At 45.6% G+C, this 17,993-nt stretch overlaps 1 protein-coding gene across 3 annotated transcripts in view; it reads left to right on the top strand.

Annotated features, from left to right (window-relative positions):
* Positions 1-17,993, top strand: part of LOC147701007 (phospholipase A2 inhibitor and Ly6/PLAUR domain-containing protein-like) — a 256,617-nt gene that overhangs the window by 189,714 nt on the left and 48,910 nt on the right. For all 3 annotated transcript variants that reach the window (XM_086929830.1, XM_086929832.1, XM_086929831.1), the window contains one exon: positions 9,524-9,670. In XM_086929830.1, coding sequence (XP_086785956.1) covers positions 9,524-9,670 — 147 coding nt within the window. The remainder of the gene's footprint in view (positions 1-9,523; positions 9,671-17,993) is intronic.

Below are 17,993 nucleotides of genomic sequence, written 5' to 3'. Positions count from 1 at the left end.
AGGTATTAAACGGGAAAGATGCAGAGATGATTATTAACGCAGTTGCTAAAATCTACAAGATCTTATTTTGCCTACCGAATAATGCATCGCAAGCATGGGTGAGGTTGGTATTTGGGATAGATAACCAGCTGTATGCAAGACAGGGTCAAGTCCTTAAAGTATGGAATCGAATAAAAAACGACCATGAAAACCAAATGTCCCAGATACTATGGCAAGAAGTCAAAGACAACCGGAAACTGCAAGCCTGGGCCTATCTAGATAAAGCAAAGGAAGAATTTGGTGTAATACCAATTTGGGGGAATACAATTTCCCAGGAAAGTTTTCGAAGAACAATTAACAAACTGACTAATCAACAGTCGCTGATAAAAGATAAAGATATATTTGTAAAAAGAAGACACGCATGGCCAATTATAAATGGATTGAGCCCGGTTTGGATGGCTTGCCGGGCGACCTATTTAAGCAAGAGCCCGATGTTTGGTCTCCCTATTTGGTCTTGATATTTAACGCCGTCATTAGGGGTATGGAGGTTCCCTGTACTTGGCTGGGTGCAGAGATTGTTCCAATATTCAAAAATGGATCACCTCTGCTCCCAGCCAACTACAGACCCATTAGCCTCATAGATGTTTCCCAGAAGTTATTCGGCAGGCTGATATTAGATCGCCTCAAAAAATGGATATAGGAGTTTTCCATTCTGAGTACTTATCAGGCGGGATTCAGAAGAGGGGTTTCCATTATGGACCAGATATTCAGCCTGAACCTCCTCTATTGGAAGACTGCGGTACTTGAGGGTGGCAGCTTGTACACGATATTCGTGGACTTGCGTGCCACCTTCGATTTAGTACCTAGAGACAGACTTTGGTCTGTATTGCTCGAGTTGGGCATTCTGGTGGATATCTTGGCTATCCTGATAAGGCTGCACCAGGGAAATTTTGCACGTGTCAGGTGTGGGAGAAACGGGGCACTCTCCGATAAGTTCTCCGTTGACAGGGGGGTGAGACAGAGTTGTGTGCTTGCACTGACACTGTTCTGCCTCTTTGTCAACGGGGTGATTGCCCACCTTACTAGGATCAATGACATTGATGCTCCCAAGTTGAACGGCAGCAGGGTGCCCGCAATCATGTTTGCGGATGACACCCTGCTGCTGTCCAATGGGAATACAAAGAGTCCTGGATGGGTTTTCAGCATTCTACGTGGAGCGGGGGCTTGAGATTAATGCGTTAAAAACTAAATTCAAGATTCTCAAACCCCCCCCTACAACACGCCCAAACCCTATCCTAGGTTCAACGAAACTAGAAAGGGTTTTTACCTTTGAATATCTGGGCGTAACAATCAACCAGGATATGACCTGGGACACACACCGGGCAAAGGCCAACATGAAATTGGTCCAACTAACGGGTGGGATTTCCAGGATGTTAAATCAGTCAACCCACAAACCTTTTAGTGCAACCCTAGAAATTTACAAAATGCAGGCCAGAGGGGGAGTCTTATACGGAAGTGAACTATGGGGCTATTGTCCTACCCAAAACCTAAAGGTCACTGACAATAATTTTATCAAGCAGATGTCGGCATTACCTGCAAGCACCCCACTCCTTCCATTGAGACTTGACTTAGGTTTGAGACACATTGAGGAGGAGTTGGGATTAAGACGAATTACCTTTTGGCGCCGCATCTAGAGTATGCCAGAACTTATGAGCTACAGGAATGAGCTCCAGGAGATTCTTTCTCTACCTAAGTCAAGACAAATTCCATGGTTAAGCTACATTAAACAAACATGTGAGAAATTAGGTAGACCAGAATTATGGCTAGACCCAGCCAATACATGCATTAGGACTCCACGTAAAATCTTAGTGAGAGATTTTCGCGAGATGAAGCTCACAGCCACAGTGGGGAAATTACGGGAGGGGTCCCTTACAGAACTGTTTTTAAGGATTAAAGAAGTGCATTCATTTGAACGTGTGCTAGATGATATTTCCCTGGCCTTTACAAGGAATTTTTTTTTGCAATGGCGATATGGTACACTTCCCTTAAGGGTTTTCACTGAACACTGGGACCAGCCTTCATCAAGTGAGCATTGCCCGTCATGCTCACATCATCTGGAAGATAATTTTCACATTATATTCTTCTGTAAGGCTTACCGAAGACCCAGGAAATATTGGCTTGTCCCCCTCCTTAAAAAATTGGGCTTCACTCGTTACCTTCCAGCTTACAGGATTCTAAAAACGGACCGGTCCCCTATTATTGTATTTGGGGTAGCAAAATTTTTGACTGCGATGTGGCACATTCGTAACCATTTTTTAAAAACATGAGCAAGACCTGGTATAAATGAAATGTTTTTATTAAATGTAATTGACATATTTTGTTAATGCTTTTTTAAACTACTTTTAAATGCTTAATGTCACTTGGATATCATTGTGATTTTAAAATGAATGTCTTTTTGCATCTTTTATGATCTGAAATTGATCGAAATAAAGATTGAAAATAAAAAAAATGAAAATGGATTGAGGAAAAAAGAAAGAATATCTTGAAACATCATGGTCGCAGCAAAGTAAACAAATCTTTATCAGAGCACGTTTTGAATTACTGCCGGGTTTATGTCATATACCTTTGTGGAAGAGTAATGAGGAGAATACTATATGTAGGTTATGTAAATGTGGGCAAGAGGATATTATACATTTATTATATCTTTGTCCTGAATTAGAATTTGAAAGGAAAATCACCCTTAAGAGACTATTCAATGTTCGTGGAGAAAGGACATGTCGACCAGCACTGATGGCATGCCTCTGCATTTGTAAAATTTCTATGTGTTGTTGGTAAAAAACTTGAAGATTAATTTTTGAACTTTAATAACTATGCAATATTAGAAAAATCGTGTGTATAGAGTTTTTAAATTATTTTATGCTTGGTGATATTTAAAGTATTTTTGTAAGATTTTAATTAATCAAACAAATAAATTTGAATGAAAGTAGCGTTGCAGATTTGGCTGATTGTTGAAAATATGGGGACGTGGTGTTTTTTTTGCACGGGAACGCCTAGTTTGTATATCATTAGCATTAGTTGTGGCTCTGGTTTGTGGCGATTTTGTTGGCAGAAGGTAGCGATGGAAGAGTAGTGAGATTTGCAGTTTTTATTTGGTTGAGAATGGGATGATCATTAAAAAAGACAAAAAAAAATATGCTTAATGCACGAGTGCGCAAAATGATGGAAAATCCCTGAAATTAGTCTTAAATTAGTCTTAATAGAGCTGAACTGTTTTATACCTTAAACTATGACAATTCTAATTATAATTTTTTTTTTAACAATATATAATGTAAATGAATTGTTGTTTTTTAACTGTGGTACTTTTATGTATTTTATGAAATTCGAATAAAGGTCTTTTGAACTTGAACTTGAACTTGATATGCTTAATGACGATTATAATTAGAAATTAGCATTTAAAAACCTTTGAAATTCACTGTAAAAACACCATAGGTTTTACAGACTTTATAGTTAGGAATTAGCATTTAAAAAACCTTAGAAATTCATAGAAAAAAACCATAGGTTTTATAGGGATGTTAAAGTTAGTTGGACATTTCACTCATGCAAAACGATAGAAATTCCACTCTTATAGTTAGTTGAGCTAACTATAACTCGTGCCCCCGCAATGCACTGCTGATGACGTCACATGTTACATCATTCATGACAGGGTCAGTGACATTACTGATGACATCTCAAATGACATCACTGATGACACCATCCATGTGAAAATCTGCTGCACCTCATCAGACCCTAATATAACATTTGACACAGCCACTATAAATTACAAACTACATTTTTTGAAACCATGAACACACCAATACCAGTTATTACATATTCACTCACTAATTCCTAGGTCTATACACAAATCCATTGATTGACCCAAACAGTCAGTTATGTATATAGTTAGCCATCTATACGGCATTATCATATCCAGAGACATATCTATACAGACACTCAAACACTGACTCTCATTCATAGAGTTATTAATACACCTAGTCCGTAATGGAAATAATTAATCACACTTTCATTTACTCACCTGTACTGTTATACCCATACCACTTCACTTATTTGAACATATACTAATACATAGTTACACTTTAATACAATAACTAATACAAGCACACACTGATACAAACAGGCACTCTCACATATAGACATGTATACAGTCCACCCCGAAGGCGCTCACAAAGGGGGTGCCACAGGGCTCATGTCTTAGCCCTACATTGTTCAATGTATATGTGGCCCCCCTTGCTGAGATTGGGAGGAAGTATGGGTTCATACCGGTTTCTTACGCTGACGACACACAGCTCCTCTACCCTTTCAGCTCCCTTGGCCCTAAAGTCAAGGAAAATTTTGCTGAGGGTATGAGGGCAGTGTCACATTGGATGGCCACAAATTGCCTCCAATGTAACGTTGCAAAAACCGAGGTTATGCTTTTTGGCAGGGCGAGCCTCCTTTGGTCTCCTGAATGGTGGCCGCTGGACTTGGGCCCAGTTCCTACATCTAAGCCTCATGTTAAAAATCTAGGGGTTAAGATTGATCAAAAACTGACCCTTAAGGAGCACACCAATTACATTGCAGGACTATGCTTTTACACCATTGGCCTCCTAAAACGAGTATTTCCATATCTCCCTGATACCTACAGGAAGACACTCGTGCAGGCTCTGGTTACTAGCCGCCTGGACTACTGCAACGGCCTGCTGACGCTAGCAAACGCTGATGCAGTAGGTCGTTTGCAGGTAGTCCAGAATACGGCAGCTAGGCTAGTCATGGGTGTGCCGGCCAGGACTCCCTCCAAGCCTCTGTTGGTAGAGCTTCACTGGCTCCCTATACGGCAGCGTATCAGTTTCAAAATATGCTGTACGGTCCACAAATGCTTATATGGAGACAGTCCTAAATACCTCTCTCAATCCCTTGAACCGTACCAACCCAGCCGGTCACTCCGTTCAAGCAACCAAGCACTCTTGAAACTCCCTGCAACAAAAAGAGCTAGACAGGGAGACCGAGCATTTTCATCAGTTGGTCCTGCTCTTTGGAATAAACTTCCCATAGAAATGAGGAGGAACACCAACCACCTATCCTTCAGAAAGGCCCTGAAGACACTCCTCTTCCAGGAAGCATTTCAGTCCCTCTAATGCACTTTAAAGATTACGATAACTCTTTGGCCGGCAAAGCGCGGAGATACCCTCATGGGATTGAGTCCAACGTTATACAAGAAATTAAAATAAATAAATGAATAAATAAATAAATAAATGAATAAATAAATAAATAAATAAATATACTGCCTTTCACATATGCAGTTACTCACACATGTACCACTGAGGTATATATTTACTCACCAACACACCTATACACACACTTTCCCAGCCATACGGCTCTTCACAGATACAGACTTGAACACATATACCCAGTGAATTATCCACTTACACATCTATGCACAGAGTCACCCCCCACCCACACAGACACTCAGGCACCCATAAAGATACTCAGACAACCAATCAGTAGCCCATAAAGATCTTCATTTAGTTGCTAACCAACCTATGCAACTGCTTACACACCAACTGACAACCTAAACTATGTGAACGTCTGTATCAATCGCTAACACATACATTAAGTAAGACATAATTAATGACTCAGATATACAGTCAGTCACACACCTACTTAATCATTCATACTGATTCTTATACACCCATTCATTCTTCAATACACTTTGGCATATATATATAAAACATATTTACCTTTTTTAGAAACACATAGTCACTGGATGATGTGATCAATGATGTCATTTGAGATGTCATCAGTGATGTCACTGACCATGTCATGAATGATGTAATCATCAGTGCATTGCGGGGGTGCGAGTTATAGTTAGCTCAACTAACTGTAACAGCGAAATTTCTATCGTTTAGTATGAATGAAATGTCCAATTAATTATAACGTCTTTAAAACCTATGTTTTTTTTCTATAAATTTCCAAGGTTCTTTAAATGCTAATTCCTAACTAAACCATCTGTAACACCTATGCTTTTTTCAGTAAAAAAAATAAAAAAAAAATATATATATATATATATATATACACATATATATACACATATATATATATATATATATATATATATATATATATATATATATATATATATATATATATATATATTACAACACTTTCTCCCCCTTCAAGGAAACGATGAGCCGCACACGCAACACAGTGCTTTCAAAGCATTTATTCGAGCAATTCTGCGCAATCCTGACGCATTTAATTCCATCTTGGAACTTCTTCAGGGGTGAGCCCTGGCAAAAAAGAAACTGATTGTGAGTCCCCACAAGTGCAGATCTTTAACCATTCTCGGCCCTCTAGTGGGCATCAACATGACAATATTTTACAGTGCATGATGGTATGTGTGGTTTTCACAATTCAGTTCAAACATTACGAACCCTCCAGTGTGCTGCCTTTTTCAATTTTAATGTCTCGATGGAGATAGTCTGCAATTTCGTTTTGCTCCGAACTGCAGACCCACTTTCAAGACTGCTGCGGAACCATGCCAAATTCCAGCATCTGGCAGCGTCCATTACCCAAGGTTCGATATTCACAATTCACAAAGGGGGTCCAAGGCTGGGAAATGGCGGCGCACTTACTGGCGGTCCGTAGCTCTGCGGCAGGACCAAGCCGGTACACATTACAACACTTTCTTCCCCTTCAAGGAAACGATGAGCCGCACACGCAACACGGTGCTTTCAAAGCATTTATTCGAGCAATTCTGGGCAATCCTGACGCATTTCATTCCATCTTGGAACTTCTTCTGAGGCGAGCCCTGGCAAAAAAGAAAGTGATTGTGAGTCCCCACAAGTGCAGATCTTAAACCATTCTCGACCCTCTAGTGGGCATCAACATGATAATATTTTACAGTGCATGATGGTATGTGTGGTTTTCGCAATTCAGTTCAAACATTACGAACCCTCCAGTGGGCTGCCTTTTTCAATTTTAATGTCTCAATGGAAATAGTCTCCAATTCCGTGTTGTTCCGCACTGCAGACTCACTTTCAAGACTGCTGCGGAACCATGCCAAATTCCAGTATCTGGCAGCATCCGTTACCCAAGGTTCAATATTCATGAGTCACAAAGGTGGTCCAAGGCTGGGTAATGGCGGCGCACTTACTGGCGGTGCTGCTGCAAAACCATGCCAAATTCCAGCATCTGGCAGCGTCCATTACCCAAGGTTCGATATTCACGAATCACAAAGGGGGTCCAAGGCTGGGTAATGGCGGTGCACTTACTGGCGGTGCGTAGCTCTGCAGCAGGACCAAGCCGCTACACATTACAACACTTTCTCCCGCTTCAAGGAAACGATGAGCCGCACACGCAACACGGTGCTTTCAAAGCATTTATTTGAGCAATTCTGGGCAATCCTGACGCATTTCATGCCATCTTGGAACTTCTTCTGAGGTGAGCCCTGGCAAAAAAAACTGATTGTGAGTCCCCACAAGTGCAGATCTTAAACCATTCTCGACCCTCTAGTGAGCATCAACATGATAATATTTTACAGTGCATGATGGTATGTGTGGTTTTCACAATTCAGTTCAAACATTACGAACCCGCCTTTTTCAATTTTAATGTCTCGGTGGAGATAGTCTCAAATTCCGTGTTGCTCTGCACTGCAGACCCACTTTCAAGACTGCTGCGGAACCATGCCAAATTCCAGTATCTGGCAGCGTCCGTTACCCAAGGTTCGATATTCACGAGTCACAAAGGTGGTCCAAGGCTGGGTAATGGCGGTGCACTTACTGGCGGTGCGTAGTGATCCTTTGCTGTAGGAGCGCTCGACAGCCGGTGCTCTGCAACGGGGCCGGATCCTGGCCCAAATTAATTTTTTCCCACAAGGAATGCAGCACTCCTGGATGGTTTCTCAAGCTTCTTTATTAAGCGTTTTCATCCCACCAACACGTTTCAGCCACTCTATGCGTTTGTCACGGTCGGTAAGTCCTTCATTACTTTCTATATTTATACTCTCCCATATCTGCCTATAAGTGGCATTATGGGATATATGGTTTTACACAGAATTTCAAACTTTATCAAAACAACAGAAAGACAATTGCGCTTAATGTCATCACATTGTATCTCATATTGTTGGCTAGCATTGTTATGCGCCTTGGTAATTGCAATAAAGGTTCAATTTCAGATGTTATGCATTGGTATAGTTCCTTAACCAATTTTAGTTTTTAACAGTGGTGACATTTCAGAAATGCTTTCATCGAGTTTAGTGCTCTAATCAACATTTCTTGTTTGTACATCTAATGCTCTGTTCTTAATCTGGAGTTTAGTACTCTAATTTTTTCATTTCACTGTTTCACAAGTAGCAAATGGACCAACTCGGTTCTTGATCTAGGTGTACATAAAGTTCCTCGTCATTGTTTATGCCTCATGGGCTCTTTGTCCTGAGTCTTATGATTATACGTGACTCTATCTGGCGTAGTTTTCCAACACGATCTCTCAGAGTACTAAACTCCAGATAAAGAATAGAGCATTATTTGAAATCCCATAATGCCACTTAAAGACAGATTTGGGAGAGTATAAATATAGAAAGTAATGAAGGACTTACCGACCGTGACAAAAGCCTAGAATGGCTGAAACGCGAGTGGAAGAAGCGTGAGAAACCATCCAGGAGTGCCACATTCCTTGTGTGAAAAAAAAATATATATATATAAATATATATATATATATTCCTTCACAGCACGACCCACTTCCAGGTTTCTGGGCGCTCTAGGGCGGTGCGTCCAAGGTGCCAAGCTGTCACCAAATTATATATATATATATATATATATATATTTTGTGCACACGATCTTTCACTTGCGTGAACAAGGCTTGTGAGAAGCCGAAACATGTAGCTTGTGGAATAAACACCCTTGGATTGTACCTGGTCTGGTGTTTTGTGGCAGCTGCTGAGAGCGTGCATCTTGCTGTTTGAGGTTTATACTCTTTTCCGGCTGGCTCGACCGGAACGCACGCCACCTCCCCCGGGGCCTCCAGCACTCTGACTGAGCGTTTTGTTGGATATATATATATATATATATATATATATATATATATATATATATATATATATATATATATATATATATATATATATATATATATATATATATATATATATATATATATATATATATATATATATATATATATATATGTATATATATATATATATATATATATATTGGATGTGTGTTTATGTACAGTCAGGGTTATGAATTAAAAAACTAAGTTAAAGCATTACCTAAAACTCTACATCTTTACGTTAGAGGCAAAGGGAAAGAGATCTTTTGGGTGGAATGAAACTGAGGCGAATAAGCTCATAGTTAGGGGTAAAATAGATTCCAGTACTTCCTGGATCCAGTGCTTATCTATGTTTTTTAATATGATTTACAAAATAAACATTTCCTTTACACTGCATTTGTACTGCATGTTTTATGGCAGCCAAAAATACGCATTAACATTTTATTTCTCCTTATTAAAGCCGGTACAACACTCACCACGTTTAGACGATCCTGTGGGCTACCTAGTGAATGCGATAAGACCTCTAGTTTGAGCAACCCATCCATGACATTAAGAACCAGTTCGGTGTGCTGCACCACGGATAACTGCACCCCTGCAACACCCCAGTGTACGTATAACTATCCCATATATAATATATATGCAGGCGCCTTGATGCCCTTTGGGGCTTAGTCTGCGCGATATAAATTTTCCTTCATTTCATTTCATTTCATGCACAGAGAGAATTATGCTGTTCATGAATATTGTTCAATGTAGGCAGAGGCCATGACACATGAAGAGTGAAGTGGATCCCTGCTCTCAACAATGGTGATAAAAACATATTATACTCTAAGCATCAGCATAGATGCTTTATTCTATGTCATGTATTCATATGCATTTGTTTTGACAAACGATACTCAACAAATCTCGTAAACAAGTTGTTACATTTCTGCATTAAGGTAAATTCTCACTCAGGATGGTTTTTGACTGTACAGAAATCTGTAATTATTACATGAGGCAGTAAGCAGTGTTTTCTTATGTCAATTTTGCTGTACTGTAGTAATAAACTCGAGTATGACTTTCTCACTCTAGTAAGAAATATAGGTATATGTTTATTAGTATTGTTGATCCACATAACATGTTATTGGTTACATGTATTTTCACTACCATGGCATGAATGAAGTGAGTGGACCAAATGTACAGAATGTTACTAACTGCTGTCCCTATACGTTTCCTGGAGGATTCCCATCAGCAAGAGGCTGAGTCATGTAAGGGAGAAAAAGTGTGGAACATATGTCTGAATTAAAAAAAGACACATATTTCATATGTCTAGAATTTGACTTCAAAACAGATGGATGGACATTAAACGATATTATCCTTTGATCTGTAAAGGTGGGAGATCCAATGAAATCTCTTGTTTTGGATCTAATATACGTAGTGTTGCCACAGGCCAAGGCATTGCCAAACTTGGAAGTCTACTGCCACCTTAATGGCTAGTAGTGTGTGCTACAGAAATGCGATACTCGGTGCCCAATTCAGAAAGGTAAACTTACTATTTTGTGTAGGTTTACTCTTTTTTGGCATTCAGAATCAAACAATTTATTAGTAACTTTACCACTGTGAAGCCTCCGCAGTCAAGGTGGAGAATACCGCACATAAATAGATAGGCCTCTCCTAACTTGCAAGTTACTCCACACAAAAGAAGATGGTATGTGCTGTCCCTTATAGAAGGCATTAAAAGTGGATAAGATACCGAATGAGTGTATACGTTTTTATAAGAGACACTAAAGACGGAAAAGATATCTACCGGATGTGTGAGCAGCCCCCGTTCATTTTTTTTATGGCTGCAATTGAATGAGAGGCTTCTTTGTGCCTCAGTTGTCCAGCAAGCAGATTGCTTTTTCCCCTTCTATACACTCTTTGCTTTAAGTGGAAAAAGGCCTTTTCTGCTAGTTAAAAAGTGTAATTCGTTGAGTGATAATTTATTTTGCAAGTGCTCATGCGTAGCGTTTGTTTCTTATTGTATTGAGTTGTGAAAAGTGTTTTCTGCAGTTCTTTAGCTAAATGATTAGTGAGTGTTCGTTGCTTCATAATGGCAGAATCTTGCCTCAGCTCCCCTCTTTTCCATGCCTTACATGCTTCCTAAATGTTATGGGGTACGGTCACGGAGTGTTGTTTCTCCTCTAAGTATCTGTTCAAAAACTCCTGCACTTTACGTTTAGTATCATGGAGTTTCAATTTAGAGGAGTTAAATTCCCACTGACCCAGGGGGGGGGGGGGGGGTGAGGAGATGTCTAGTGCCAACCATATCTTCACTATCATGGTCTGAAGTCTTAGTGAGAGTGATTTCAACATCCCTGACATATTGCAGAGGTAAGCTGTCACTAAGTAAAAATATATCATATCCCAAGTACCATGCACACAAGAAGTGGATGTGTATCCCCAAGCAGTGGTGTAGGCCAGTAGCCATGGATCCAGTAGTGAGTGGTCAGTCAACAGGTCTTTACACATGTCTATCTCTGGGGCTAGGTGTCACATGGTGGTCATATTCATACAATGTGGGGTCCAATATCAGGTACCATTCCCCACATACACTTACCTTGGATCTGGACATTGGGAATAGCATCCAATCTAGTGCATGGCAGAGCTGGCTTTTCTCCCCAGGTGGAGCACAAATACATCCTAGGAACAGAGTCTGGTGTTGGATACTGGTCTTAAATATGTAGCAATTGTACAGAGCGGACCATACATTATGTACTCTCAGCAGCAGTCTCTTTTTCAAAATAGCAACCTCACTTTCAAGATAAGTTTTAGCAATGAGTTCTCTTCCCCAGTCTAGATATAAAACACATGGTAATAGTTGCCTTGGTTCTGTCCAAGATAGACTATAGTAATGCTCTCCATTTGGGATTAAAGAAGCGTCTTCAGTCAAAATTTCAGTCTCTGCAGAATGCGGCAGCCCACTTATTCTTAAAAATTCAAAATCTCAGTTCCATATCAAAGAGCATTAGGGACCTACTCTGGTTACCTGTCCAGGCCTTAGGTGGCATGACCCTCGGCATGATTTAAGATCATCTACTGCCCGGTTGGTGGCTATTCCCAAGGTAAAGATGGCAAATTGTTTTGGCAGAAGTTTCTTGCATTTGGCTTGTAAGCTGTGGAATTTCATGCCTTTCTCATTGAGGTCTCAAACAAATATACTGTGTTTCAAAAACTCATTGAAGACCTTTTTTCTAGTGTCAAGTAATTCTCCTTGATTCAGTCAACGTGCGCTCCTTACACAGACACACCATAGATATCTGGGACCTGCTCAATACCCTCTCACCAGACGTCACCTTCTTCACTGAAACATGGACCAACAAACACCACCTCCGCCCGACATCGCCACTGCCATCACTGACAGATACAAGATCCAGAGAAAGGAAACCCCATCGCCCAGGAGGAGTTCTTGCCATTGCGCACAAGACCTCCCTCCGACTCTCTACCTCAAGCATGAGCCTCTCCATCTCCAACAGAGAGCACCTCCATTTCCTGATCCAGACTAGAACCACCCTGCACGGGACCCTAGCCTACTGACCCGATGGGCCTCGTGCCTTTTCCACCACCACCATTGCTGACCTTGTCGCTGCCCGCGCCATCGCCTCGATGGAATACATTCTAATCAGAGACCTGAACTTTCATCTCAACAACAGCAGGGACCCCAACTCAACCACCCTCCCGCACAACCTCGCCAACCTCGGACTAAAGCAGCTCATCACCACCCCCACCCACAAAGCTGGACACATCCTCGACCCATTCCTTCGCAGGAGGAACAAATATCCACTTCAGCCACACCACACAACCCCCCTGACAGATCACTACTGTGTACACTTCACCTTCAACATCACCACGGCATCCAAGCCAACCCAGTGCCCACCACAAAGGAACTGGAGCAAGGTCACAAAGGAGCACCTTAACACCACCCTCTTCCATGACCTCCCCTCCTCTCCCCTCCACCGCGACCAAAGCCAACTCTGCAGCCAAAGAACTACTCCTCTGGATCACCAGCTGGTTAGATAAGATTGCACCCCTCTGCCACTCCATCAGACAACGCCCCCTGAAGGCCGCCTGGTTCACTACTGACCTCCAAGAAGCCAGGTGTTCCTGCAGATGCCTCGAGAAACTCTGGAGGAGCAGGAAAACCACTGAAGTCCAGAACACCTACAGGATCGCCATGACTGAATACCACCAGAGCATAAGAGACACCAAAAGGACCTTTGTCAAGAGCAAAATCCACACCAAAGCCAGTTACGCAAAATGCCTTTTCAACATCATACAGCAGTTCACCAAACCTCCCAGTGAAGGCATGGACGTCACAGCATCCCAGGACCTCTGCAAAAAGCGTAGCACCTACTTCACCGGGAAAATCCAAGCCCTATACGACAACTTCAGTGAATAAACTCAAGACACAACACTCCTCTCTACCACCGACAACCAGCCCACCATGAAAATATGGAAAACAGCTAATACTGAAGACACCGCAATGATCATAAAGAACACCCACTCAGGAGCCCCCATGAACCCTTGCCCCCATGAACCTTGTCTTTAACTTACGACAGGGGGGGATTCAACGTACCGGATTTCTATATATACTACCCTGCCCGCCGCGCCGCACCACTAGGGCCACCATAGCACCCGAACTATGCCGGACCATTAACGCCTCCTTCTAATCTGGCATCTTTCCTGATGACTGGAAGCAGTCAGAAGTCAGGCCCTTCCTCAAGAAACCCTTGGCTGACCTGACGGACATGAAAAACTACTGACCCATATCTCTTCCCTTTAATTGTGGGTTTGTAATGCGCTAGAATCGACTCCTGAAGGAGTATCTCTGCGCAGTAGACCGCTGGGGAACCTGTCCTGGCTTTCCCTATGAGATGGTCCCTACTGGGTATCTCCAAGGTGAAACCAGGCATCCCCGGCGTATGTGGGGGGCCGTTGTGGAGATGAGGCAAGCTAATGCCCATAGTTGCCGAGTGTGATCCCTGGTTTGAGTGGGCACCGAGATGAGAATTATCGAGTCCGCTGACCCTGGTCCACGACCCTGCCGCCCCGGGAATTGAACCCTGGTCCCGGGCCGTCCTCTGCTCTCGGGTCTGCTGCCTCTAACCAGTGAGCCACACCACTCCACTTCTTCGCAGCCAAAGTCACCGAGAGGTACGTCAACGCCCAGCTGACCACCTTCATCGAAAAGAATGCCATCCTCGGCTCCTCCCAGTCCGGATTCCTCAGCATCCACAGCACAGAGACCGACCTCCTCGCCGCCACCGATGACTTCTGCATGCTACTAGACCTCTCTGCAGCCTTCGACACTGTCTCGCACCGCACTCTTGCCGCCAGACGCCACGACGCTGGCATACGGGGTACCGCCCTCGACTGGATAAGCACCTTCATCACCGGCAGAAACCAAAGGATCAGACTCCCACCCTTCCTCTCTGAACCCACAGTGCTCAACTTCAGAGTACCCCAAGGATCCTCGCTCAGCCCCACGCTCTTCCACATCTACATGACCCCCCTCGCCGCCATCATTAGACAGCATGGGCTCAACATAGTATTCTACGCCGACGACGCCCACCTCATCCTATCCCTCACGAAGAACCACAAAGACACCAGACTCAGCTTCCAGGAAGGAATGAAATACATTGCAGCCTGGATGAACTACAGCGGCCTTAAGCTCAACCTCGGAGAAGACAGAGGTCCTCGTCCTTGGACCCTCCTCCACCGCCTGGGACTACTTCTGATGGCCTTCCGCCTTTAGATATCCACCCACAACATCAGACCATGCTCAAAACCCCAGGCATCATTCTAGACTCCTCCATCACCATGACCTCCCAGATCAACGCCGTCGCCTCCACTTGCTTCCACTTCCTCTGCATCCTCCATAAGACCTTCAAGTGGATCCCCCCAAGGGGCGTGGCTTGGGCGCCGATGGCGATGGTCGCCTGAGAGCTCGGCTCCGGGACTAAGCCCGGAATTATCCTGAAAATCGGAGGCTGCGGGGCACCCTAGACCCCGCATTCTGCTGAGCGTGCCGACGGAAACCTGCCGGGACCCCTGGTGAAGCTCAGACGAGGGTTGTTCCGAAGTAAAACCGAAGTTTGCGGAGTTGCGGAGTTGCGGAGTGCGACCCAACATGGCGCCCGGACCCCTTTGTCCCCCTATTCGGAACTACTGAGTTGAAGAGGTGCCGTGGGAGGCGACTGGCGCCCTGCTTCGCCATCCCCGGCTGTTCTGGACATTGGACATTACTGGATTGGACCTCTTACAACGGATTTGCACTCGGTTGGACGGCCGGGCGGGTGCCCACGCAGTGGAGGGCACCGGGAGCGGACGCCCTGTGATCCAAGCGGTGGCCCGCCTCGCGACTCCGCGACTAGCTACGTCTTCCTGGCCAGTCCACCTACATGGGAGGCGCGACACTCTGGCGCCACAGATCACCCGAGGGAGTAGGTGGCCCTCACCCCGGGGTTATAGTGGGTGAACGGGTCTGCCCGACTCGACGACGGCTGTCTCCGCCCCCTCATCGGTGCCCTCGGACGCCGTGGCGATGGCGTGAGCCGAAGCGGCGGAGTCTCCACAGGCTCTGGAGAAGGAGGTCGCCCGGACCCGAATTGAGGACAAGCACCCGGGAAGGTCGTGGTCGACACCCGTACACGGAGACGCTTACTACGGGACCCTCACGGAGTGCCCCTGGAGGCATGGGGAAACCCAGAGGAGCCAAGGGATCCACCCAGAACGCCTCGGACTCTGAAGCCCAGGACAAAGAGGAGCATGGGGACCCAAAAAGTTCTGGTGGCGCGCCGATGCAGCAACAGTTCGACCGTGTCCTGGAGGCGATAGAGACTACGAGATCAGCCCTCCAACAGGACATTGCTCAGGTGGCGACGAGCCTGGGCCTCCTCAGGGCGGACCATGGCAAACTTTCAGACCGGGTCGAGGAGGTGGAGGGCACGGTGAAAACCTTGGAGCCGGCGCAGCGAACCTTGGCTGCGACGATGAAGGACGCCCTATCCCGAATTGAGACCCTGGAACGGAGGGCGGAGGACGCGGAAGGCCGCAACAGGAGGAACAACATCCGAGTGGTGGGCCTGCCGGAGAAGATCGAGGATGGCGACATGGTGCAATACTTGGAGACCTGGCTCCGAGACACGGTGGTCCCGGAGGGACTGTCCTCCTTCTACACTCTGGAACGGGCCCACAGAGTCCCAGCACGGCCCCTGCAGCAGGGACGCACCCCGAGGCCGGTGGTGGCGCGGTTGCTGCATTTCCGAGACAGGGACTTAATCCTCAATGCCGCCAGGCACAATGGCCCGTTCAAGGTAGCGAACAGTCAGGTGAACATTTTCCCAGATTACACCTACGAGACGCAGCGTAAGCGGTTCTCCTTCCTGGCGGTTAAGCGCGAGCTCAGGAGCGAGGGCATTCAGTATTCACTCCTATATCCTGCGAGGCTCCGCATCATTGTCGATGACAAAACCCAGTTCTTCGACACCCCGGAGGATGTCTGTGTCTGGCTCGACCTATACAGGACAGGGAAAGATGGCTTTGGCTCCTCGTCCCAACGAGCAGATGAGCTGGAACAAAGGCGGCGATCCAAGAGGGTCAGGAATCGCCGCGGCCGCACGGGAGGGCCCTCGACTGCGGAGACATCATCGGAACGGAGGGGAGTGCTGGAAGTATTGTCGGAGTTGTCGGGAGCAAGGGAGGAAGTCATCGAGGAGGAAGATAACCCGGGTGATGAGGGAGCACCATCAGAATCGGAGGGTTCAGTAGCAGATAGTGCCCATACACCGGTGATCACACCGAAATCGGTGGAGGACCTTTTGGATGGACAAGGGTAACGGGGTATACTGCTTTGTTTTGGGTGGGGGCCCGGCAGGGGGGAGGCGGTTGCCGTTCCTTACTGATGACAATGAGGGGGAGAGGGTTGGGGGGCCTCTGCTTTTGCCCCGGGAGGTCTTGGCACTGTTTGGGGCTTGTTATAGTCCTGGTGGCCTGGGCGACGAGGGCCCACTGCCTCCGCCCAGCCCGCACCTGGCCCATAAGGCCTTCCTACGGTGGCGACCGTAGGATTAGGGGGAGTTCCGGGGTTGATGGAGGACGAGGTTTGGATGGGATCTAGATGGTGCAGTTTGGGTCCTGTTCTGGGGTGGGTGGGGGGGAGTTTGGTTGGTTTTTGGGTTGCTTGGTTTGGGTTGGGGAAAATGGCCGCCATCAGCGCTGGGAGGATTGATGTCTTTTCTTTGAGGGGACCCGGATGGGGGGACTGTGCAAGAACAATCTGGGACAATGGCTGATGTTGCTAACTTGAAATGTGTTACTTGGAACGTAAGGGGGCTTCACACTATGTCCAGGCGCCACAAGGTCCACGCTTATTTAGTGCGTAGGGGAGTGCAAATGGCGCTGCTACAGGAAACTCATCTGAACAAGGCGGAAGGGGCGGCGCTTCAGCGTAGGTGGCGGGGGCAGGTCTTTTCCACGTCGTACTCTGCTTATGCCAGGGGGGCGCTAATATGGATCAGGGCAGGGGTCCCCTTTCAAGTCACGAGGACAGTATTGGATCCAGAGGGGCGTTTCGTGGCCATCTCGGGCACTCTAGGGGGGAGAGACCTGAACGTTTGCTGTGTGTACGCTCCTAATGTAGACCAGACTGCCTTCTTTTCCAGGTTATCGGGCTCGTTGGCCCACTTTTTCGCCGGGCCCCTCCTGCTGGGGGGAGACTTTAACTCTGTAGTGGATGTGGACATAGACCGCTCGCATCCCCCGCTTCCCGATTCCCCGGTCCGTCGCACGGCTAAGGGTCGTCAGGATTGGCAGACCCGCTGGGGTTTGGCGGACATTTGGAGGGCGCATCACCCCGCAACTAGGGATTATTCATATTTCTCGAGCCTCCATGAGTTGCATGTCAGACTAGATGG

Source organism: Lissotriton vulgaris, chromosome 7, assembly GCF_964263255.1.
Source record: "Lissotriton vulgaris chromosome 7, aLisVul1.2, whole genome shotgun sequence".
Lineage (NCBI taxonomy): Eukaryota > Metazoa > Chordata > Amphibia > Caudata > Salamandridae > Lissotriton > Lissotriton vulgaris.
Note: the sequence above shows the minus strand (reverse complement) of the source record. Positions and strands in the feature narration are given on the sequence as shown.